The sequence below is a fragment of the Triturus cristatus genome, chromosome 4_1, assembly GCF_964204655.1.
Source record: "Triturus cristatus chromosome 4_1, aTriCri1.1, whole genome shotgun sequence".
Lineage (NCBI taxonomy): Eukaryota > Metazoa > Chordata > Amphibia > Caudata > Salamandridae > Triturus > Triturus cristatus.
In genome coordinates, this window is record NC_140585.1 from 377,568,369 (window position 1) to 377,594,445 (window position 26,077).

General features: G+C 43.0%; 1 protein-coding gene across 2 annotated transcripts in view; it reads right to left on the reverse strand.

The window, feature by feature from the left end:
* FBLN1 (fibulin 1) overlaps positions 1-26,077 on the reverse strand; it is an 852,642-nt gene that overhangs the window by 538,266 nt on the left and 288,299 nt on the right. For both annotated transcript variants that reach the window (XM_085652428.1, XM_085652429.1), the window contains exons 7-8: positions 22,368-22,505; positions 11,446-11,583 (exon numbers count right to left, since the gene is read on the reverse strand). In XM_085652428.1, the coding sequence (XP_085508554.1) occupies positions 11,446-11,583; positions 22,368-22,505 (276 nt within the window). The remainder of the gene's footprint in view (positions 1-11,445; positions 11,584-22,367; positions 22,506-26,077) is intronic.

The following is a 26,077-nucleotide window of genomic DNA, read 5'->3' on the forward strand; positions in this document are numbered from 1 at the left end:
GTCTGAAGGTCAGCAGAGGATCTCAGACATTCTGGGGGCCCTAGGTGCCTGCTAGTGGAGAAGGGTCAGCTAGTAAAGTGCAAGGATCAGCTGGGGATAATGTAGGGACAGCTGAGTGTCTATGAGGAAATGCTAGTGTTCTCAGAGCATGGTCGAGGCTTCTGGGGCACACTAACAGTTTCTGCGGGGAAGCCAGGGATGTTTATAAAGCAGCTCTGGGTAACTGATGGTAAGGAGATTTTCTCTCATGATGTGCTGAGCGAGCCTAAGGGTTCACTGAGGGGTCTGAGGGCAAGCAGGGAGAACCTAAGTGCAGGCAGAGTCTCAAGTCTGTTTGAGCGTGTCCAAGGGTCTGCAGGGGAGTGTCTGTCTTAAGACAGCCTATGAGTGGTAAGGAAGGACCATTTGAGAGCACTTGATGGTACGCCGAGGGTCTGTGTATGGTCACAGACACATCTGTGGGTAGCTAAAGGTGGGTAGAATGATCACTAGGATTGTTTCATTAATAGGGTTGTCAGAATGTTGGCTGAAAGCCTGTTACAGTCTGTTGGCAGTGTATGAAGGTGTGCCTAGAGGTTTTGGGAGACATTGGGTGTTATCTAATGACTATCTATGGAATGTGAAATGAAGGCTGGCTAAGGTATAGCATGTGCAAATGGAAGAGTTTGAAGGCTCTCTCCAACAGAGATCATCCCAAATGTATGAGGGTGGGTCACAGCTGTGTGGGAGTTGGTTAGAGGTGTCTGGAGAAAAACAAAGGATCATGGGTGAGGGATTTTCAAAAGTCTTTTGGGCATATCAGAGTACATGCAAAGCATCTCTGAGCCAAAGTGGTGTTATAGAGCTAGCTGGCTGAGTCCAGTAAACAGCTAAGGGCCTCTTATGGTGAGATGGTGGTCCCTAGAGATAACTCCGCTTATCTTGAGGGGACTAAAAGCTAGTTGGGGTGTGGGCCTCTTTGGGGGAGACTGCCAGTGTTTAAGGCCCAGTTGGGAGTGTACAGTTCTATGCTCCACAGCTACTATTCTGAGGTATGTTTGTGGTTTTCAACCATATGTACAAATCCCTAAATTCGTTAAATAATCTGCCATTTATATTTTTTTGTTAAAGGAATATTTGAACGAGGTCACTGAGAGTGTATCTGTAAATTGGTTGTGTATTTCAAATTGGATTTTTTGCATGCCATTTTAAATTTCTCGAATCTGCTTTCTGATTTGCATAATTGATTACATCTCTTCTTTATTTAAGTTTGCTTTTCTGATGCTATGTTTGATACGGCCCATCATACTTTCTCTTTTGAAATATCCTCCACTCACCTGTATATTAAAGGGAGAAGCTTTATTCCCCCCGTTTTTTTTCTCTAAATCTCCCTCCTATATATTCACAAATGACAACATGCATTAATTATTGTGTGGTGAAGAACTGAGGTCGTGGATTTGGGTTAAGCATCTGTTAGTCAATTTAAAACAGTACAGACAAAATAACTATGTGGGGCATAATCTTACTCGCATAAGGGACTATATTCCATGAGTGACACCATTAGAATGTATGATTTTTTTTACCTTGCCTGCAAGGGCAAAGCTTCAGAGAGGTGTTTAAGGTTTTACACCCACCCTAATAAATGCATTTTCTGCTAAATAGTTGGCAACAGGTGCTTTCAGTCACGTATGGTGAAGTGTCTATTGGATTCTGAAATGAATTTTTATCAAAATGAACACACACACTTTTACCTCACAGTTTTGAAAGTCTTCAACAATGATGGTTAGTTTACAAAATATTGTGCTTTCACTCAGTCAGTACCCCTACCAATTCGCATTTGCTTCCCTTTCCATTGCCCGTTTATCCCCTGTCATGCTCCCCGCTTGTCGTACAATGTATTTTAACATCATATGCCAGTGCCATTGTTGAAACTCACATCCCCCAATCTTACTGACCAAGCTACGCCTCTGCTTGCATGCTAGTATTTTTTAAAACATACTTAAAATATTAAAAGTGAAATAAAAAGTTCCAGAATTCACCTGTGGATGACTAAGATGCCAGAACAACGTGCCTAATTTACGAGGAATTGTGAGTGTGTTTTTTAGTATCTTCTCTGCCAAAGTCTTCACACCTTGAAATATACCAGTTTCTTTTTTTGTCTACTGTTCTTAATCGTGATATTAGGATATTATCTTTCGGTTGTATAGAGTATAATGGGCATGGATATTATTGTGTAGGAGATATGGAAGTCTTTGTGCATGTTAAAAAGCCAGATTGGACTTTGTACTCCTCATTCTACCTGTCTCCTTGGTGGTGTTATTTCTACTGCTGTGAGTTTGGACAAAATAGAAATGTTACCAAATCTCCCTTCACTTGAAAGTGTAGGCTTTTAATCTTCATGATCAGACTCAACACATCATAAAGGGGAAAACTGGACCTTAAAGGGAAGATGCTTGCTGGATAAAACCAAGTATTGCAAATGAATACTAATTGAATTACTGGTGGTTAATGGCGCCAGGTTCAGGTGAGGCTTTCCCATATAGTTTAGCATGGTTGCTGCCTTATGGTGTCAACGGAGTGGCACCAAATTACAAGAAAACAGCTGCAAAAACACTTATATTTTCGGTGAATCAGGAGCACTCTGGCAGCAAAACATTGCATTGCCTGGAACATCGAACATTGTGGCACCATTCTTGGTGAGGTAAATTGATCTATATATTAGAACTAACCGGTTTTATGGTATTTATTTTTGGGACATTTCTGTCTGTATTTATCCATGTTTATTTTTTGTTAACTTTATCTGTATTTATCCATATTTATTATTGGTTTTGTGAAAAAAATAAAGCTGAAACTGGTATATTTCCACATTTATTTAACCAATAAATATGCAGTCATGCTTGAATGCCTGCTAGGCATCAGTGATATAAACATCCGTAGCAGATAAATCAACGCACTTATATGAAAATATGCACCTTTCAGCATCAGCCTTGTGCATATCTACTGCTGTTTAAGCCTCTTTACTAAATTACTTTTTTTAACCCCCTTACCTATCAATCCACACAGTTATTGGCCTGGCAGTCATGGCAGAGTTTAATTGGAATCAGTGAAAAAGCACCCAATTTCCGTTTTTATCCACATTTAAAAATAAATACAGAGAAGAAAATAAATGGTTTTCTGTCTGTATTTTTCTGTAAAAATCAGTAACAAGCATTTACAATGCAATGGTCTCGGCAATATTATAGGTAGAGCTATTCGTATTGCTCATTATTTTTTTATCATTTTTGTATCCCTAAATAAATGGCATTGTCATTTCTATTGGCATTAGCTTTTTTTTTGCATATGTGATACATATTGCATTAGCAGAGAGAGAGTGAGGTAGTGAGATAGAGAGAGAGTGAGGTATTGAAATAGAGAGTGAGGTATTGAAATAGAGAGTGAGGTAGTGAGATAGAGAGTGAGGTAGATAGAGAGTGAGGTAGTGAGATAGAGAGTGAGGTAGATAGAGAGTGAGGTAGTGAGTTAGAGAGAGTGAGGTAGTGAAAGAGTGAGGTAGTGAGGGAGAGGGATGTTGTGAGGTAGTGATATATAAGCATAGAGTGATGTTGTGACCCCCCTCACCGTGGACGTGAAAAAAAGATCTTCACTTGTGGCCACTACCTTTGGAGGGACTCCTTTGTGGTGCATACAGCCTCGAAGTAGCTGATCATAAGATACATTAATGATTCATCACCTGCTCGTTGCCTGAAGGTGCGGGCAGTGGGGCTCCGCCGCCGGGCAGGAGGGGTGAAGGGCATAGCTCAGGCTCTAAATGTAGCAGGTCTGCAGTGATAAAACTGCTGCACGGGCAGCTGCTGCCAAGTATTACCAGCTGTGAGACATTTTTTCAAGCATCAATAAATACAAGTATATTACAAAGAATTTGATATAACGTTTCTAATCACGTGGTATAGTTATTTCACAGTTTCATAAATACAGAACTGAAGCACGTTCACAATAAGTTACCACAAAGTCATTGTTGTTGCTCAGTCATCTTCTGCAGCTAACAACCATTGATAAAGCCAACAGCCTGGGCTTGTTTTAATATGTGCAGGCCGGTTCAAGTGCACGCCTGTTCTATTATACATCTGGATGCAATTACAGAAAGAGGCACTGTGACACATGGCCCTATTTCGCGTACCAGTGCATTCCACTCTTAGCACGCACCGCACGCTTATTAAATCATACGTGACTATGGCGGCATTCTCTGTGGTTTTTACTGATCTGTTTAAAATATTGTATATCATACATGCACGTAACGTTTATTAAATATTTAACGACCGGCATGTGGCACTTTAGAAAGCCTCTCCCTTCGAGGAGCGGTACGGTACAGTATGGCCAACGGTCTCTTGCATATAGCGCACATAGCCCTAGCGCGCTTAGCAACACCATAGGTGAGCAGGCAGGCTGACTCACTTTAGGTTTTAAATGTCCGGTTTTAATATGTTATATGCAAATTTATCTCAATGCTCTTCATGCTGCAACATCGACGCATGTTTGTAATGATTGTAAGTAATTATGCAATAAAGAGTTACACAAAAAGAGGCAGCGAAATTCTTGTCTGGCAGCTGAGATTTTTAGCTTACATGTTTCAACCGCGCACTTTATCACATAGGTTACACCCCTTTGAGACTCACCATCCCCCCCCGTTTTTTCAACCCACTAAGAGCTCCGAGTATAGGTAGGCAGACCTCCCCTCCCCCCAGGTGAGTGTGAAGAGGGTTCATTACTTGTCCCGTTCCCCGCGCCGAGCAGCGCTTCGCCACCTGCCCAGGTGCTGCACCTTTCATGGCGCTGCCTCTGTCACAAAGAGGGCAGGCGGGCTCAGTTAAGCAGGACACCCACGCAGCTGCAACCACCACCCCACCCCCTCTGGCGGTTAGAGAGGCAGCCTGTGTGAGTAACCGGGAGGGCGCGCATGCCACACCCTCGCAGTCTCTAACCTATGTTTACCAACAATGAAATCTCTCTTTGTATAGCAAAACAGGGTAATCCCCGACCGCTGTGTGATATGTGTAATAATCCCAGTGTAGTAATCCATGCATGAGGTGAATTAGTAGTTCGGTTGTATTCATCCTCCATTTCCTCACCTGCCCGTAAGCCCCTTCTGTTCATCTGTCGCGGCTGGAAGTCATGGCGGCAGCGAGAGCAGTGTCGCGGCTGGAAGTCATGGCGGCAGCGAGAGCAGTGTCGCGGCTGGAAGTCATGGCGGCAGCGAGAGCAGGCGGAGAGGACGCCATTAACACCGCTGCCTTTCTCCGAGGCGAAGCAGAAATGCCTCGGAGAAAGGCAGCGGCGGTTTCGAATTCGGGGGCGTGTTTTTCTTTTCTCTCCTCTTGCCATTGGCTGGAGGAGATAATTAGAAAAGTTGCAAAAAACACGCCCCCGAATCCGAAAAGGACGGGGCCTGTTCGGAGTGACGAACCTCTTCTCCAATGGCTGGCCAGCATTCAAGAGGCCAGCCAATGGAGAAGAGGGGAGAAGAGGGGCGGGTTCAAGCCCCTCTTCTCCAAGTCATTATCTCTCGGAAGGCGAGACTGCGCAAGCGCAGCCTTCGCTAGCCGAGACCTAAAAACGGAAAACAGGAAGCCTTAATTATAACCCAATCTCTCTCATTAGCGATATACTCATATAGCTGGGAGTATACAAAACTACTTTTGTTATCAAGTTGCCATCAGACGAATGCGGATTCCCTTCATACTCAAAATGTCCTTCCTCCTCCTCTTGTGTTTTGTCATGTAGCAGACTGCCTTTTCACACGTACACTTTTCAGGTAATGGCAGAGGGTCAAGCATTTAGCAGAGCCTTCATAGCCGGTCTCTTTTTTGGTGCCGATGAGGGGATGGTAAAAGTCATTTCATTCTTTCATTTTTAAGATACTGTGAGGAAATTGGATTTATTATATTGTGTGGTTGCAAGACCTCACCGTGTAATACACTTCCAACCACTTTAAAACCAGTCAGGCTTCGTTTATCAAACCTATGCTCAAACGTAGGTAGTTGTGGCTACGAGTCATCAGGCCTCAACAAAGGAACAAGTGTAAAGCATTTAAACAGCACTAAGACAACTGAATAAAGAAACAGAAATCAAGAAATCCAACACCAATTTACAAAAATAGGTTGTATTTTTATGAATTTATGCCCACCAAAATGAAAAAAGATTACCAGAGGGTTCAGGAGATATAGATTTTACAAGGACAATAAATCAAGACTTTTCACTCCACTGCAAACAAGCCTTGGCAAGTTCAACAAATTTCACATACAGAAACATTCTCCTCAAAATGTTACTTCAAGGATGGATTTGGCTACTTAGAAATACTTTGGGCATCTAACTCCAGCAGGTAACCAGTCAAGGGGACCAACAAGGTCCGAAGAGACCGTTACCTTCACAAGAAAATGAGTCTCCAGTCCAGTTCTAGCAATAATGTCAACTTGCAATTGACGTCTATCGAGTAGTTCTGAGGCAAGGGATCCGTGATGCTGAAGATGCTGAAGGATGCTTAAGATTCTGTGCAGTCGACAGGGACTTCCTGGGGCTACTACTCCTCAGTCCACTTTGGTCACAGGGGTCAATTTCATTCAAGACCTCTCAGGTTCAGCTACAGTCCAGTCACCACTTATAGGAAGCTGGCTCTGGATATACTATACCAAAGTGAGGTATAGTGTGCACAGAGTCCAGGGAGTCCCCAGAAGTATAGTAGAGGTTAAATCAGGCAAGTACTAACAGCTCTCTTTGTGGTAGTGTGGGCGAGCAGTTAGGGTTATCCAGAGGGTGTGTTAAGCATTTATTGTATTCACTCACTCAAGAGACTACTCACTTATGGTACACACTCAGAGACTAAATCCATACCAATTAGGTAAGTATAAAAAAGGTAATACGTATGTTTTATTTCCAGAACCAAGCAGGACTTGGCACAGGCAGGTAAAATGTACTTGCAATTGTAAGACTTTACAAGGTAAGACAATTGGGAATGGATTTGCAATAGTTACAGGTGTGTATGTGCTTTAAAAACAGTTTAAATTACGTGGAAATTACTTTTGATTATTTTGCGTTACTTTTGGATTACATTGACTACTCGGGGTGCTATACATATCACACCGTGGATCCCACAATACAAGGTAAATAAGACTTTTTCAGGTTTGCAATATACAAAAGTTCAACTTGACGAAATATCACAAGATTGGTTCCTATGGGAAAAAGAAGGTTATCTGTTTTCATGTAAGTAAACGACCTGCAAGAATAGTTTTTTGGGGGTTAGAACCAACGTTCCCCCAGGTCCAGTTAGGCACTCAATTTGCACCACCAGCGGCACTGGGGTGGCCGGATGCAGAGTCCAGGGGCCTAATGTTAGCCAAAGGGGCTAAGGAGGCCTTCGGTCAAAGGCTGCTTACAAGCAGGCCACTCGAGTATGGGAGCAAAGCTCCTGCGGTTAAGATCAGCATTGCAGGGGCCACAATCAGCACAGGAGCTGCACCACCAGCGGCACAGGGGTGACCAGCTGCAGAGTGCCAAGGAGACGTCGGAGACCCTGTGTATTCCAATGAAGATCTTCGCTTCGGAAAAAATGATGCAGGCTCGGACATGGAGGCTTCCTGAAGGCGACCACTTGAGGGATGCCTGGACACCATGGGTTGGGCCACCCAAGGCCGTGGGGTGCCGGGTGCAGGGGTGTCTTTTGGTGTCGAGTCTTCTTACCAGCTTCAGTTGCGAATGTGGGAGACCCTTCAGGTTGAGGCTGCAGGCCTCTACTTGGAGCTTGAAGGAGATTGGGGATCACCAGATCCCAGGTAATGATTGTTGGGGAGAGCTACTTGTGGTGTTGGGCCACTCAAACTTGGGCTGTGGGCGTCGGGTGCAGAGTGTTGCAAGATACCTGAGCCGCCTGGATCGGATTCTGTGGGTGTCTCTTTGTTGAGAAATTCCAGTGCTCACAGGAGACAGTCTGTAAGGTGAGTTCAGGGCAGGTCCTCCGGACTCTGGGGAGCTGTTGGACACGCCGGGGTTTCCATTGTAGGCAGATCAGAGTTGGGACAGGCAGGTAGGGCTGGGGCCAAAGCAATTGGTGTCCTCTTCTTCCTGGGTCAGCACGGCTCTTCGGTCATTCTTCTTTCTTCCTTAAATCTGACTAAATACTAAATTTGAGGGCATTTACAAGAGTGTGCAGGTCGGGACCAATGGGTCCCTTCCTTGGGGTGAGTACACGCCCTATTATGCCACCCCCCAGTGGGAGGGGGGGCATGAGCCTCTTCCTAATTGGCTGGGTCCCCTCTTCTTCAAGATAGAGGGGACTGAGATGTACGTTTCACCTCACCTCGCCTCCTCCACATGAGGGGTGGGGATGGCAAGGTGGTCACACCTCTCCTCCTAATTCTGTTTTCCTGCGGATTCTCCCACTCTATGTGGGGGTCAGAACTGGTGGGCGCCAGTTGCTGGCGGCAGCAAAAGGCAGTGACAGCTTACAAAGGCGACAGGCCTTTAAAGCTTCCCTTTCGTGGACCCAACCCATCCTAGGAGAGGAGGCATGACACCTCTGCCCAGGATGGGCTTTGTTTCTGGGCACAGAGAGCGGAAGCTCTCTACCCAGGGGTCCAGAAACCTGTCTGGTGGTGGCAAATCGCGGGTGGTCATTCAGGAACCACACCAGGGCTGGTCATTTTTCAGGGGCAACTCTAAGAAGCCCTCTGTGTGCATTTTACATTAAATTCCACAGTGGTATAAGTGTGGGTTTAACGTGCAGAGAAGTTTGCTACCAAACTTCTCAGTGTTTAGTAAAGACTTTATGGAGTGGTGGAGTTCGTATTGACCAACTCCCAAACCATATACTCTTCATGGCTTTACTGCACTTACAATGTCTAATAATGGACTTAGACATTGTAGGGGTACAGTGCTCATCCAACTGTACCCTCACCTGTGGTCTAGTGCACCCTGCTAGAGGAGTGTCTTACTTGGGCCCCAGGCAGTGGGTTGCCGGCATGGCACACAGGGATGTCTGCCATGTTGACTCTTCGCTTTTCTCTGAACCAAAACACGCAGCCAGCAATGGAAGTGTATGGTTGTTAAGGTTCAGGGCCCCTAAGTGTGGAACAATAGGTGCCGCAGCTCTTAGAAGCCTTCCCTGGTCACAGTGCTCTTGGCACCCATGATACCTTTTACAAGGGGCTTACCTATGGCAGAGATGTGCCCATTGTGGGTATAAAGGTACAGTTTTGGGAAAGAACACAGGCACCAAGAGACTGATTGGCAGGGACGCAGGACACACCAAGTCAAAGTGCATCATGTATCAGGCAAAAAGTGGGGGTAACCATGCAAAAAAGGGCACTTTCCTACACCACTGGACTACTGTTTGCCAAGCACAACAATGTCAACGGTTCCCTTCTTTTTGTGATGACTCTCCTTCTGGCAACCAAACTGCATTCTGACAACTCTCCCGGGTCCGACAGACTTGAGTACAACTGTTAAGAGATGGGTCTCAATCTCCTAGGCTGCACATCAACGAGGAGCAACAATCAAGTGATCTGGGCTGCCAACTCGTCCAAGCAGGTTTCTTCAGCTTTTATGGCCCTGTCCTGCGAACAGGAAGTCAGACAACTGACTTTTTGAGTCTCTGCTTCTGGCTCGGGACATGGCAGAAGCATACACATAGCATCGTATGCCCATGCCATTGTTGGAAAAATTTAAGCTCACACCCCCCAATCTTACTGACCAAGCTACGTCTCTGCTTGCATGCTAGTATTTTTTAAAACATACGTAAAACATTCAAAGTAAAATAAAAAGTCCCTGAATTCACTTGTGGATGACCAAGACGCTAGAATAGGGTGCTTACATGACGTGGAAGTTTGAGTGTTTTTGCACTATCTTCTCTGCCAAAGTCTTCACGTCTTGAGATATATCAATTTCTTTTTTGCCTGCTGTTCTTGATCATGCTATTTGGATATTATCTTTCAGTTGCAAAGTGTATAATGGGCATGAAGATTCTTGTGTAGGAGATATGGAAGTCCTTGTGCGAGTGAGTGAGCCAGCCAGACTGAACGTTGTACACATTATTCTACCTGCCTTCTTGGTGGTGTTATTTCTACCGCTGCGCGTTTGGACAAAATAGAAATGAAGCATAATCTCCCTACCATATACTCGGGACTTACAAGTGAGTTAATCTGTGCCTATTGGGTATAAGTCAAATAACCATACACTTTTACAATGGTCAGAGCACATGCACTGAATCCTGGAAAGCATGGTTCAGGGTATTTCAGAGCCATCACACCAGTGCCTAGCAGTCATAATGGGGACAAAAAGTGGGGTGAAACCTGCAAAAAGCCAGTTTCCTCACAGATACCATTTTAAGATAAACTTATTATTCGAATGGCATAATAATTTTCATTTTATCAAGACAGCACTTTAGCCTGTCAGGGGTACTGTGTATAATACAGATGTCTCCCACGAGTAGCTCATGAGGTACTGGCCACCTATCGAGCCACCTGTAAGCAGGTCTTCTGTGTACAGCCCAGCCTACTTTTTTAGAAGCTTTTGATTGGTTGAAATTATATACCAACATTGAGTGTGTGATTTCAAGGTAAAAATTTGCATATTTTTTCATCTCACAAGCTGATGTTTCAGTGATAAATCATGTGAAGTTGGCGAGACCTATTACTAATCTTATTACCAAGGCCTCAGTGATATTGCAGCTGTTATATATTACCCATTTAGAAGCATTCAAAACTGACAAAGCATTCTTTATTTACCCTACTGTTGGTAGCCCTACCAGATGCACTAAGATGATCACGGCTAGAAATCTCACGTATGGTGGCAAGTCATGTAATCTTGTCTGATGTGGTCACTAATACAACACTAATAATATTAATAGCTCAGTATGATTTTTATTAAACATAAGTAGCTCCTATTACAGAAAAGGTTGGAGATCCCTGTATAATCTATTGGTGGCCTTTGGAAAGGCTGTAATTCAAAATAAGCTAATTTGGCTTATGGTTAAATCTGTGTGCATCTACTGTAAAGGGCCGTCAGGAGGTATACATTAGCAACATGCATGTGCAGAAAGAATACGGGAAAGAACGTTAAAAAGAAGAGATGGCAAAATATATGCCACCGCGAAGAACCTTCCTGCTGCAGAAGCAGTATCTTGAAGACAGGTCTTTCACTAGTTTAACTCTAAGGGCCTTCTTAGAGCCTGGCAGGCTGGGTATTTCAGCACAAACAGGAATATAGGCTTTAATGCACTTGTAATATGGCAGACAAGACATCTTCCTCATTTGTGATAGAATATCTGTCTGCCACACTCTAAATAAGAACCCAAGTCTCTTCAGTTCTCCCTTGTAGATGGCTTCTAAAAGGACTGTAGGATAACCTTAGTAGACCTGTGAGGATATAGTAACATTAATGACACACAAATAATAATAACAATAATAATAAACCTCTTACCAATACATTGGCCCTGGGCATCTTGTATGAATCCAATGCCGCACTGTTGCATGGGCAAGCAACGGAAGGATCCATGGGTGTTCTGACAGCTGAAATGTCCAGGGCAGTTATGAATGCCTGAGGCACATTCATCAATATCTGAAAGGTTAAAAAAAAAAGCCAACATATTAAAAGTTATTGTTTTTATAGCATTTTAATCTCTAATTAGGAAGTCTTATTTTTTCTGTACAAAGAGTACAATATTTTTCATATGAAAATGGTATTGTATAAAGTTCCCGACATACAAGCAAACATAATTTGGCAGGCCAGTGAGGAAATGGCTAACTCTGGTATGATGCAACTGGATGGCTCCCGAGAAGAGAACTGGTAGCTTAGGGATTGCACAATTTCAGATACCGTGTTGGATATCAAGCTGTAGTCTTAATATTTTAGGGAAGACGTGAAGTGGACTAAAAATGGCAGCCTTCAAAGGGGCTAACAATGAGTGCATTTGCTTCATGGCAACACAGTTTTATAGCACCACGAACATAAATATTCATAAGTAACTAATTAACATGATGGAAACAAACAGAACTTTCTTGAAACATTTCAATCCATTTTTAGAATACAAGTACAATAATGTATTGCATTTTGTATACTTTCCTTTCATGTATCCAAATATTCTCTGTTAAATTCCCTTTCAACAAGGTCATCTTTATCTATCCAGTAAAACAGCTCTATTTGTCTTTTTATAAGATGCATATGTTAGAATTTAAACCATTGTTTACTTTTTTTATTCTCTCTGTTGCTCCTTATTTAATCTTCAGCACAGACAAGTTGCAGGTTCTGGCTCTTTCATTCAGTTGTGACAACCTTGGAACTTCTACATCACCACCAAACCCTTGCTGCGGATGTTTCTTAGTATTTTGTCGTTGGTCCACCTCTTCTGTTTCATTGCAACTTTAGCTTCCACTATGTTGTCCTTCAGGATTCTACAAGCATTTGTGGCTACTTATTTCTTCTTTTTATTCCTTGTATTCAGTAAAGAGTTTGTCTTAGGTTTCATGCTAAACTAACGTAAATAGAGGATCCACCTTTTTATGCTAAAATATACCTTGTATTCCACTTCACATTACAGCTCTTTCTTATAAATGTCTTTCTCCATAATAAGCTTTAAATCCAGTGCTCTAACAGTCATCCCTTGTTCTGCTATCTGGTCATTTATACATTACAATGCTGTAACAAATGTGATCATTTGTCATATGGAGAAGCCGGAGACTGGCTTTGTTCTACTTATGTGCCTGCCTACTGGGCTCCTTACCAAGCCAGTCTTCCCTTTGCAGATCTTAAGGTCTTGCTGATTTCAGGTGGGACTCCTGTACCTATATCGGAACAAAATTCTTCCCGTATTGTTCATAAAGTAAAACGCCATTTAACATTTCCAAACGACTCAGACAACACAGATTTTCACTTTCATAGCAAGCCATGTATCTGTTCCAAGTTAGTCCCAGTATAAATTTGCATAGTTTTTTATTTGTTAGGTCCTTCATATAATCAGATTAAATGGTCTAGCTTTATAAATATGAAACTATATTTTAATTCCAGTACAACGTTTTAATAAAACTTCCTTTTTAAAAACTGTTTGACACTAAAAGAAGCACATTTCATCATAATTTACTTACTACAAAGCAGCTTTCCTCAAGCAAGTGTATTGCCAGAATCATAGCCCACGACAGAGGTATTAGCTGCAGAATGCCAACATGGTAGCTATAATATTTAAACATGTACCCGTGATTGATCATTAATAAATTAACTGGGCTCTGCTCTTGCACTTTTAATTGGGTTGTAGCTTGAGTGCCCACAGTTTATTTAGATGGGGATTAGAGGTTCAGGGGATTGCCCACTTGCATGGATGGGAAAGATCCTAGGGTATGCAAAGTTGTGCCCTTTGCTTGCACTGAACCACAAGGTTTTTTTAAGCTCCTTGCCCTAAATTTCACAAAGTAGGCACCAACCATCTGCCACTGGAGTGGCAAATGGAAGAAAACAGCCACTCATTTTATGGGCTATTTTGCAAAAGTTATGCACAAGGGAGTATTGGCTTTTTCCGTTGAAAACTTGCTAAACAGGGGGCAGGTAATGTTCGGACACAGTTCCTCTTATCTCAGTCCACTATAAGTCTTTCTTAATCTTAATTAACATAAAATGCTTACAAAGTCAGCTGTATTCAACATAGGCATTGGTACACTGATTCCACACAAACAATGGTCTCTTGCACTTCTACAGTCTCTTGACAACCAACCCATTCCCAAAGAGCCCAGCGGCAGCTTTGCATTAACATGCAGCATTTTTTATAAATCCCCAAAATGTAGGACGCTATAAATAACACCAGAATTTTAAAATAAATATTTGGTATGATTTTGACCATGATAATACCAGCTCTCTTACACCGAGCAAAGATTTCTTGTATATTTTCACCCGGTTTAATTAGCAAAGTAGTTCATGCAGAAGTATCACACCTCATTGCCTGCTTTTTGATGCTAGATGCTTTGTATATATGGTTTATCAGCATAAACTGCAATACAGTGACAGACGGGATCATCTTGAATAGTTTCCTTTCTTTGTCAAGAAAATATTATTCCGAAATGGTACTTTATTTTTACACCCTGGGTGAAACTTGGAGAAGATAGGTTTTTTTTGGGTTGCCTACTTTCCCAAAGAACTAAGGTTTCTGTTCCACCACCCTGGCAATCCAGATCCCTTTGGCATTGATTCAGCCTCTTATCCATTTTCCGGACCTTGCACCTGAACTTTGCTCCTCGAGCTTTAATTGAGAGTCAAATAGAAGCAGTTCCCAGTTACACATTTCATAGTAGCCTAAAAGATATCCATTAGCATACTTTTCTATACTTTTCATCTCCTGTGCGGTGGGAAAGCTGTTTGGAGATTCCCTTCTTCCTTTGATTAGAAGAAAAGCCTTACTGCTAGACCTGTGGTCTAGCCCAAAATAACCCATAGGACAAAGGCTTTCATGGGCAGGCTTACTAGCCGCTCTTGTGAGGTCTGGGGCCAAAACGTAATGCTGGTCCCACTGGCTGTTTCTTCATTTCTGTCAGATACCTTAAGCACTAGTTTTTAAGTATGAAGCAATACTTTACTCCAAGCAAAGAGAAAACATGGCATCTGGTGTCATCTAGTGATCTTACAACATAAGCTTCCTCATTATTATAGAAGATGGCAGGCTTCTTTGCAATAAAAAATCTATAAGGGAAATGCTACTTACCAGTATGCATCTGTTCTTGGCATGTAGAGCTGCAGATCCACACACTTAGCATAGATCGCCATCTGGTGTTGGGCCCGGATGTTTGCACTTGTTTTTGTCTTGGAAAAGTCTTTGGAAGTCATGTGACTGGTGACTACTCCTTTGGACTATAGTGCACATGGGCATCGGCTCAATCCTCAGATTGTTTTTCTCCAGCAGGGAAATGTTGGAGTTTTGTAAGAGACAGAAAGATGCCCATGTATGCTGTATCTAAATAAGATAGTACTGGAACAGATAAAGGTAGCCGGGGAGGCGGGTGGGCATGTGTGGATCTGCAGCTCTACATGCCAAGAACAGATGCATACTGGTAAGTAGCATTTCCTGTTCAAGGTATATGAGCTGCAGATCATAAACTTACCATAGATTGTATAGCAGTACCCATCGTTAGCGGCGACCACCAGTACCTGTTGCAGTAGTTTGAAATAGTGTTTTGAGTACAGCCTGGCCCACACTAGCTAGTTGTTTTGTTTGCACATCCACAGAATAATGTTTTGAGGATGTGTGCGGTGTAGACCATGTAGCTGCTTTGCAGATATCATCTAAGGGAATGTTCCCTAAGAATTGCATTGAAGCCCCTATCTTTCGTGTTGAGTGGGCTTTAGGAGGAACAGATAAAGTACGTTTTGCTTTGTGATAGCAAATTTGTATGCATTTAACAATCCATCTAGCTATCCCAGACTTTGATATGGGGTTGCCTTTGTGTGGTGGTGAAAATGACACAAAAAGTTGTTTGGTCTTACGAAAAGGTTGCGTTGTTTCAATGTAATAGAGCAATGCTCTTTTGACATCTAGGGTATGAAGAGCTCTTTCTGCGACTGTGGTTGTGAGAAGAACACTGGCAACTCTACAGACTGATTGAGGTGGAAAGGAGAAATTACTTTAGGGAGGAATTTTGGATTGGTTCTGAGAACAACCTTATTGTGATGGATTTGTAGTAAAGGTTCCTGAATAGTTAACGCTTGCAGTTCACCAACTCTTCCAAGAGAAGTGATAGCTACTAGGAAAGCAACTTTCCATGTTAGAAATTGGAGCTCACATGTATGCAGAGGTTCAAAGGGAGGACCCATAAGTCTTGTGAGAACAATGTTCTAGGTGGAATTATCCTTTTGAGGCCTTCAATAAAGGCTTTGATGGCAGGCACTCTGAAAAGTGATAGGTGTAAATAGGCTGCTATGGCAGCAAGGTGTAGCCTAATAGATGTGTAGGCTAAATTGCACCTTTGGAGATGTAGTAGGTAACCTATGATGTGTTGGATAGACACGTCTAGGGGATTGATGTTGTTGGTATGACAGTATATTACAAATCTCTTCCACTTGGCTGCATAGCAGGCTCTAGTCGTGGGGTGTCTAGCTTCCTTAATGACGTTCATGCACTCAGGGGGTAGATTAAGGTAACTGAATTCTAAGACCTCAGGAGCCAGATCGCAAGATTGAGCTGAGCTGGGTCCGAGTGTCTGATCTCTCCACGGTTCTGGGGTAGGAGGCGTGAGGAGAGGTGTAGTCTTTGGTGCGGAACACTATCTCCCCATATGACTATTTAGGAATATAACTGCTGTTAGGAGATTATAAACCAATGGTAGTCTGATCTTGGTCAATAAACAAACCGGTTATTCAAACCAAAGGAGAGCGATGTGAGGGGGAGCTTACTGAAATTTGCCTACATCGACTGTTGATACATCTGTGGATTAGTTGAACCACCATGGTGAGACAGGAAATTTTCAACTCATAACTACGAACTACGAACAATTCATTTACCGCACGTTTAGAGGAATCGGTATATGTATCGGTGGACAGAAGGAAGGATTACTATAACTCGTCCTGAAGAAGGTGGTTCTATAAATTTCTCCACCGAAACGCATCGACGCTCAAAATTTGAGTTGTATTTGTCCTGGGATCAATTTTGCCAAGCACTTGTGTACAGTAAGCCTGGTGTTAACTGGTCCATAGGGTATACAAACCAACACTGCTAAAGCACGATTGTGTGCTTCTGTGTATAATGTTTCCTTCCATTTGATTTGACTTGTTGGATAGATTGCTTTCTCTATGTGTAAAAACAAAAACAACATTTTTAGGTCTTTGTAATTATTTTTATTGTGTATATTTGTGATGCGCCTTGCTTTTAAAGCAATAATTGTTTTAATAAAACTTGCTCTGATTTATTGAATTCATTTTACGTATGTTATTGTTGTTTTTTATTGATGTGTATTGGATCATGTGTGTTACAATTGGAAAAAAATCCCCCCTTTTTTGTTGAAACCTCCTGGTTTTACCCTTGTATTCTGGTTTTTTATAACCCCATTGGGCAATTAATCCGGTCCTGGTAGTCACTCCCACAGGTGATAATCCTCCTGGAAAATACACCACAGGAGTATCCGTATTATTGATGTGAGCTAGTACAAAGGGAATCTTTTGAACTTTACAGCCTCTTTTAAAGGTGCCCCAGAATTTCAAGGCACCTTAATTCCATAACCAATAATAGAATACAGAATCTGAAATCTGAAAATGGAGACTTCACAAAGGAACTTCGGGGTGCATCTGACATCATAGGGGAGGCGTAGGCCACCTATTTGTTGACACCCAAGAAGAAAAAACATGTGCAATGCAAAAGGTCTCACATTTGCAAGAGTTTAAGCTATTGGCATTGTAAATGACAACGCTTTTTATTAATCTGTTTTGAAACCCAACACATAAATAAAAGGCACTGTCATTTACAATGCAAATAGCTCAAACTCTCACAAATGTGAGACCTCACTCCAAGCACACAAGGGATGGAGAGGGAAATGCTACAGTGGGGGAGGCCCGTGTGCTAAAGGGCAGTGCTCAGCTGTGTAAGCGGCGCTGAGAAAGTGAATGTGACGCCACATGTAAAGAAAGGGGCACGGCCGCATTAAAGGAAAAGAGGCATGGGGTGCTTTCACAAAAAAAGCATTTGTTAGTGAACTTCACAAACAAATGTTTTTTTTTCCAAAAGCGCCTCATGCCGTGCTTTCACTTTAATGGCGGACGAGTCCCTTTCTTTAGACGCGGCTCGTTGTATTGAGCTCAACAATAAGCTGAATACGGTTAGCAGCATCTAAAGAAAGGGGCAAAGCGAAAGCGTGGCATGGTGCGCTGTCAAACAAAAAATATTAAATAGACGAGCCTGCATAAAGAAAGGCCCGAGGAAATAAACGGTACGAAGCCGCTATAGTAAAAGTGTGCCACACTGCTAAAAAAAAATAAAAAAGGGTACGCAGATAAAAAGGTGCAATTTTGCCACCATTGATAATGTAAATGTAAAAGCAGGTGCAAAGTGGGCACCCTTGCAGGAAAGCATGTTGTACCTGCAATAAGAGAAAATCATTAAAGAAAAGAGCGTTCACAGACTGTAAATAATTCATACTGTGTAACAACCATAGTAAAAGTCCAGTCCTCATGGGAGATTACAAATATAGAAAAGACGGTAGTAAGGACGGACTACTAAGCTTATTCATGAATCAAAAGCAAACATTTAAAAAGGACAGTAACAGGAGCCAATTGAAAAGATGGGCAGCGCTTCAAGTCCATAGCCGAATACAGCATGCCTCAAAGAGTAGCGCATGCGCTGCCCAGGCTCGACCTAAAAAAGGGACTTTCCATACTCAGCCACTAGATCCCAGATTAATGCACGGCATGTGAATCCAAAGATTCACGTCACAAAACAGGTACTATTGCTCTGTTCTGCAGCAATGCCTGCATTTCCTCTTCATCATCATCCTTGATGATCTTGGCTGAGGGTGTTCTTTTAGAAGGTAATATTTGCTAGTCTCGCACGGAACTCCAAGCAATACCTGGGGGCCAAGCTGCATTGGACTCTCTTGTCTAAGATCATCTGTTCCCACTGGGAAAGATATAACCTTATTTGTGCCCTAACTGGTATTGTGTATGGGGAGGATATATGGAAGATCACTATTCTGAGGCTGAAGAGCCCCTGTTTGCATCACCTCAGCCCTTTTGACAGCTACTTAAACAGAATCCACCTCTGCGTATGCCTTGGTACTTTGACCTTCAGAAAAGAACTGCCATCTGATATTTCTGCCTTTTTCTGGTGATTGCAGTTGTTTGCAGTTGTCTGCATTTGCAGGTGGTTAAACTCAGAATTTTAGGCCTGGTTTTGTAGTGTCCAAAGCCTTTGCTGTTTCATTGTCTGTCTTTTTCTTCTCCATCATGAAATCTACCTGAAGCCCGACGAGGTGTTCTTTGTTTTCCTCTGTTTTCGAGAGGGTCTCAATGAGGCTATGTACCTCTTCTACCTAAGCACGCACTCATTGAACGACAACATGATATGCTGCTGTCTAGTCAGGATATGGTTTTGAAGATGGTTCCATCCAGGGTGTCCACGTTTTAGCCTTATATTCGTTTGGCTGATCTTCCTGGAGTTTCTGGTATGAATCTGTGAGCACAGATTGAGCAGAGGACAGTGAATGTGAAAGTGATATTAGTGGTGCAGGTTCCCTTGGCTTTTTCTTTTGGATTTGAAAGAGTCTCAGTTCCTCTGAAATTGTCTCTTTGAAAGTAAGATGACTTATTGCGTGGACTGCTGCTGGAGGCCATGCACGATGGGGTCAGAGACAGGATCAATATAAACCCCTCTCTGCGGTACTTCCAGGTGATCCTCTTGGTCTTCAGGGAGATGAAGCTTGATGCCTCTTAATGGGGCTTCTGAGACCATTTTGGATCCAAGACTGTCTGGGCAGACTCTCACTGCTGATGTGGCCTGTCTTATGGATGAGGCTTGGGCGCTTGTGTCTTTTTGTGCCAAGGCTGTCGATGCCGGCCTCGAGGCTCGGTGTCTTGTGCCTCTGGAGCCAAAAGCCCCTCCTGGAGTCAAACTGCCTAAGGGACAGCGGACTGAGCAGATTGTTGAACTTTCTTCAGAAGCAGTTCAGGGTTTAAGGCATAGCCATTCCTTGTGCTAGTCAGAGGAAAGGGCATCTCAGTGTGGTGTTTGAGACAGCCCAGTTGTTCTAGGAGTGGCTTTCATTGTGGGCCCTGGAAAGGATTGATCTCCTTAGTCGCAGTCATTCAAGAAGACCTATAGTCAGGACTTCACCCTTTTCACCCTGCTTTCACTTCTGCGACACCCTGTCTGGACTGTGCCCTGGAAAGCCTCGGTGCTGCAACATGGAATGTACCCACAGGCTAGCTCTTCACAGTGCCGGACAGTTTTATTGCAAGCTGAGCAGGAAGACTCAACAGGGTCCCTTGATAAGCAGAAGTTGCACACCAGCCACGACAATGTGCTATTGAAATTTGGGCAAAATTTAAAAGGCATGTTCTCCATACCCATGAGTCATTCTCAGGCTTTTGCTGCCGATTCGGGTCAAAAGCAGTCTGCAGTCACATGTCTTCTGCTGAAACACAAAGTTCTCGCATATGGGAGTTTTCATTCGTGGATTATTAAGATGTCAGTTTTGTTGGCTTAACCGCACGTTCGTACCGGGTTGTAGGGGAAAAACATCAATCTTGATTGGAGTCTATGTCCTGGTTCTTTGTGGGTTTAAGGGAGGGAGGGATCACGAGTCACTTGTTAACCTTAAACTTTTACTTGTAAGTAACACAACATGCAACCAATCACACGGAAGAGGGCCCCTGGGGCTAGAACAGGCAGGAAAAGCAGGGGGAAAATAAGGAATACCATCAAAACAAAATATCCCTGCCTGTTTACATCATCTAAAGTGCAAATCGTCACTGATAAGAGCAGTCTATGAAACACTGGCCTTCCAAAATAAAATCCACAGAAACACAAAATATCAAAAAAGTTATCAAATGTATTAAATAAATATAACATTGCAATTATATGACATCATGATAGATACTATACCATAAATAGTCCAAGCGCATCCTACACTACAAACACACATTCGTTCACACAAAACCATACCAATACATACTCAAACGTCCTGCAGTATAAGGTTTTACAATTTTCCAATTAACAGTATATACATACATAAAGACACAAGCCCCCTCTTAACAAGTGGCCACACATGGCTCTGTCAAGTCAATAGGAGTGGAACACGTAAGTCAATTTCAGAATTGATCAACATGTGAAAAAACAGTTGATAATACAATTCATTATAGAAATTCAATTTTGACACAACATATTAATGATGGGGAACAACAAGGTAACAGGGAAACTCCAGCGCCGACGCGCGTTTCGGTGGGTGACCCCGGTATGGGTCTCACCTTTTTCAGGGCGCAAATGATCATATACAAGCAGGGAAGGGCGTGCCTGGTGTGAGCCAGAAAAATGACAAGAAACCGTTCCTGGTGAGTGGACGATGAAAAGACTACTGGCCAGAGCCACCGAGGTCAGTTAACAGTCCCCGGTTCAGGAATAGGATAACATCAACGTCATCAAAAGCGGGACCACAAGTGGAGCACCCGAGGGTCAGGGGATAACGTGAGCCCTCGCGGAGACCGTTGATGTTCTCCGATAGGAAACATTAACAAAGTATATATTGGGACTACTGGTCAGGGCTCGAGTCGGAGTACCACGCGGGTGGGCGGCGTCCCCCCACTTATTTTACCAGGAGCTCGATAACTGGAGCAAACGGAGCCACACATTCACTCTTTGGCCTCTCTGGGGCAAGATCGAATCTAATTGAGAACGCTGCTCACGCGCTGGCTTAAGGGGTGAGCGTGGGGAGGCAATGAGTCTGATGGTGCAAGCCACCTTTCGTGACGTCACTTCCTGTCGTGACGTCAGTGTCCCCCCACTTCTTTATTTAGGACTTGTGCCCTGCTACTAGTCCACACTTTCTGTTGTGCCCTGGATACAAGAGGAAAGGTCCCGAACTCATCCAGCACCCCCGGCTGGTACGGGGATAGAACGTCCTGGTAGGATTCCCGAGTTTCATTCTCTACTATTATCAGTGACGATTAGCACTTTAGATGATGTACACAGGCAGGGATATTTTGTTTTGATGATAACACAACGTGCAACACCTGCGCCTAACAGTAGATGGCAGCAGCGTGCAAAGAATGAGAACAACAAAAACCCATGCTTCAAACACCACTGTGTTTCAGTTCATCGATGTAAACTTTTCATGTTCTGTGTTTTTTATACTCAGCTGAACTATGTTCAACTTGTTTTCTCACAGATTTCCCTCGACTAGTATATTTTGAAGATTGCATAAAACTGTTACAGTAATTACAGAAGGGCGGAAAGAAAGAAATTAATTTATATTTACATCATTTATAACAGATAGAAGTTCCTTAAGTAAATATTCCTAGAGTCCTTAACAGACATTAGAAAATTGTTAAGAGATGATTTGGAATCTAACATGACGCACAATTTACTGGGATAATACAGTTTTAATATTCGATTAATTAGAAGACAACCAAAAAGAGATCTGTAACAGAAGAATAACATGAAAATAAAGATAATTGATAACGTGTGTAGCAGGTCAAGATGGAAACAATTTTCTAAAAGTTATATGATTAAATATAGACAGGAAATACTACAAAAACACAGAACAATGTGAATGCAGCTGAAGTTGTAGAGAAAAGCCAAAGCCCCACATTTGCATCGGTTCTGCAGCCAGTGCCGCGCTGCGGGCGCATTATTCTGGCCTCTGCGTCCTCGGGCGTACGTCACGTACCTTTGCAGGTGTTCTCGTGCGTGAGCTCGTACCCAGTCCCGCAGCTGACCTCGCGCTGACAGCGGAATGCTCCGGGCATGTTGATGCACACCAGGCCTTCCTTGCAATTATGGGATCCGACCAAACACTCGTTTATGTCTAGAAATAAGAGGATGAGCATCCGTGAGCTACAGAGCACATGAAGGGTCAAGGATGTCGTACACATGTGAAGAGGAAACACCTGTGCAAATGGAGGGTAACAGATTGCACGTTAAACTACATGAAAACAATACTAACTTCTTTCTCTCCAGAAATACCAGTGTCTAAATTGATCCTATCATTGACCCTTTTTTCATTATAGCATATTAGTTATGTAAAATCATATTTAATTTCCTGCATGTTAGCACAGTTTGTAAAAAACGCACATGCATGAACCTTATATTCAGGCTGTACTGATGTGAGTACATGTGCTTATTGCTTTCAGGTCCTTGTAATGTACCAGTTTGCCCTTCTTGGGTGTTGGGTAAGATGCAAAGTTCGCAGACGGACTCAAGAACCTGGATTTTTCTGTAAAACGTAACGCAGTTTGTATAACTGGCGCTAATGTAAAGCCAAGAGATTGTACCTCTCCATATGCCTGTCCTATCTCCCTTTTTTCCCTTTCATCTCGAACTGTTCTGTCCTTTCCTCCTTACAACTCCTTCACTGTCAAAAGCTAAGCAGCAAGAGGGTAACCACATACGCAGCATTGTACAAGCGCTTTATGCCACTTGTGGCTAACCCTGCAACAGTATTTGTGATTGTATATGGTATATAAAAATAAATGATAATAAAAAAGATGCAAAGTTCTATTTAGAAGTTTCAGAATTCACAAAGCTGAGTAGTGCTTTCTTGTATATAACATCGATTGCAATATTACAAAATCTCCAGTCAAAAGACAGGCATGTAAAGTTAAAACAAATACATCTTAGCAATTGGTAATACACCCATGTTGGAATCACAGTAAGGCTGCCTGCTTATGAGTGTTTTGGGCGTACACTGAGTTTTTATAGGTTATAGGTGCATTGGAGATATAGTGAACATTTTGTTTTCTTTAAACTTCACAGTGAATGTTTTTGCATAGAAGAAAGTGTGTCTATCAAAGGCATTCGGCAGTCTTTAATTGTTGTAATAATGCATTTCCTAAATGAGGATTGTGCAATAGATGCCAGAGATGTAACTGAACTGCATGTAGAATATGTAATTTAAGCTCTTATCCTCTGCTTTAGTACAATGACAACAGTAATTAATTAATGCAATATAGTCCATTGCCCATAGACGGATAAGTCCGAGATCAAGCCTCAGTCGACAGTGGGGATCGATAGTGGGGCGTAGAAGATCTGAGATTTAAAAAGTGGTGTATGTTTCTGATAACGTATAGTTTCTTACCGGTCGGTGTAGTTTTGCAGCTTGAAGACTTTCTGGATTCACTATGCTGTGCAATATTCCGCCATCTAGTGGTTGGGTCCGGAATTATAGTCTTTTTTTCTCTTTTTTTTCGTGGCCCTGGTGGGTGTCGACATACCACCATTTGGTGTCCTTCGTGACGTCGACGTGCTTCCTCCGGAAGCTCCCACCTTTGGCCGCCATCTTCGGATTCTATTTTCTCTTGTCTCGTGTTATTCTTGTTTTTCCTCTTGCTTTTTAAAGTCTTTTCATCTTTTAATCCCTTTTCCTCCTTTCTCATCTTTCTGGCGGAGGAGGGTGGGTTTGCTAGTGAATCCAGAGAGTCTTCAAGCTGCAAAACTACATCGACAGGTAAGAACCTATACGTTTTGCAGCGTGAATCTTTCTGGATTCACTATGCTGTGCATAGACTTTGTAGCTGTTTGTCCTTATTGTGGTGGCTGGGTGGAAGATGAACACTGGTTACTGAATATGTGTTGTAAGACCTTCTGTCCCACTTGCACTTCTTTGGTCATTTGGATATCTACACAGTAGTGCTTAGTAAACGTGTGCATTGAAGACCATGTTGGAGCTTGGCAAATGTCTTGAATTGGTGTGTTAGCTAGAAACGCAATTGTTGCTCCTTTCTTCCTTGTTGAGTGAGCATGCGCTGCTTCTTGTAACGGTTGCCTTGCTTGTTTGTGACATAGTTGTATGGTTTGTGCAATCCACCGTGCAATGGTATTTTTGGTAACTGGTTGTCCTAAAAAAAACTGCTGGCGAAGGAGACAAAGAGTTGCTTTGTTTTTCTGCACTCCTTTGTCCTTTCTATATAGTGCATCACAGCCCTTCTGGCGTCCAGTGTGTGCAGCGCCCTTTCTGTGCTAGAGGTTGTTTTTTGGAAAAAAATAGGTATTTGGATTGTTTGGTTGATGGGGAACCGGGACACCACCTTAGGCATGAAATGTGGGTCCGTTCTCATTATAATCCTAGCACTGTGTATCTGCAGGTAGGGCTCTTGAATTCTTAGCACCTGCAACTCACTTACTCTTCGTAGTGATGTGATAGCCACTAAGAAAGCCGTCTTTAGCGTGAGCATGTGCAGTGTAGCCTTGTGAATTGGCTTAAATGGTGCCTTCATCAGTTAAGTTAGCACTACTTTGAGGTTCCATGCAGGTGCTGGCATTCTGTTTGGAGGTGCGATTCGCTTTGCTCCTTCTAGAAATCTTTTTACTACTTGGGAGGTGAAGAAGCTTTTCCCTGTTTCCCCTCTTGTGTGAGCCACTATTGCCGCTAAGTGTACCCTTAGGGATGTGTAGCCTAGTTTACTTTGCAGTAGATGTGTTAAGTATTTTAGTACTGTTGACTCCTTTGTAATTTTCCTCTGCAGTTTCTCCTTAATGCACCATTCGAAGAATCTTTTCCATTTTGCTGTGTAGCATTTCCTTGTGGTAGGTCTTTTCGCTTCTCTGAGCACTGCCATTGTGCTCGCCGGTAGTTTGGGGTGTGCAAACTCTAGGTCCTCAGGAGCCATGCCGCTAGGCTGAGGCTCTCTGGCTCTGGGTGTAGCACCCTTCCGTTCTGCATTGTTAACAGGTCCCTTCTTTTTGGGAATCTGTGTGCTGGTGCATGCACCATCTCTACTATAGTGAGAACCATGACTGTCTGGCCCACTGAGGTGCTATTAGTATTAGCGACATGTTGCTGATCCTGCATTGCTGAGTACCCTGCGTATCAGTGGTATCGGGGGGGAAAGCGTCTTTGACCAACTTATTCATAGCGCATTCCCGTGTGACCGATGGTCTTGTTGTCTGGATGCGAAGTGTTGGCATTTTGGTGTGTTGCAAATAGGTCTATTTGCGGTGTACCCAACTTCCGGAATACTCTCTGTATTTCCTGTTGGTTGATCTCCCTTTCATGGGATGCTGACGTCTGCCTGCTGAGTCTGTCTGCTTCCACATTGTCCTTCTCCGGGAGATGTATTGCTAGTAGGTCTATTTTTAATGGAATGACCCATGTCCATATTTCCTGTTCTAGCCCCGATAGTGATACTGATTGTGTTCCTCCTTGTTTGTTGATGTAGAACATGGTCGTGGTGTTGTCTGTTTGGATCAACACCCTGTTTCCGTACAGCTCCTTCTGGAAGGCTTTTAAGGCTAGGAGCACTTTCTTTAGTTCCAGGTAGTTGATGTGTGTGACCGCATCCTGCTGCGACCATAGCCGACTCACCTTCAGCTTGTTCATGTGCATGCCTCACCCCAGCTGGCAGGCATCTGTTGTGATGGTCACTGTTGGAGTTGGCTGTG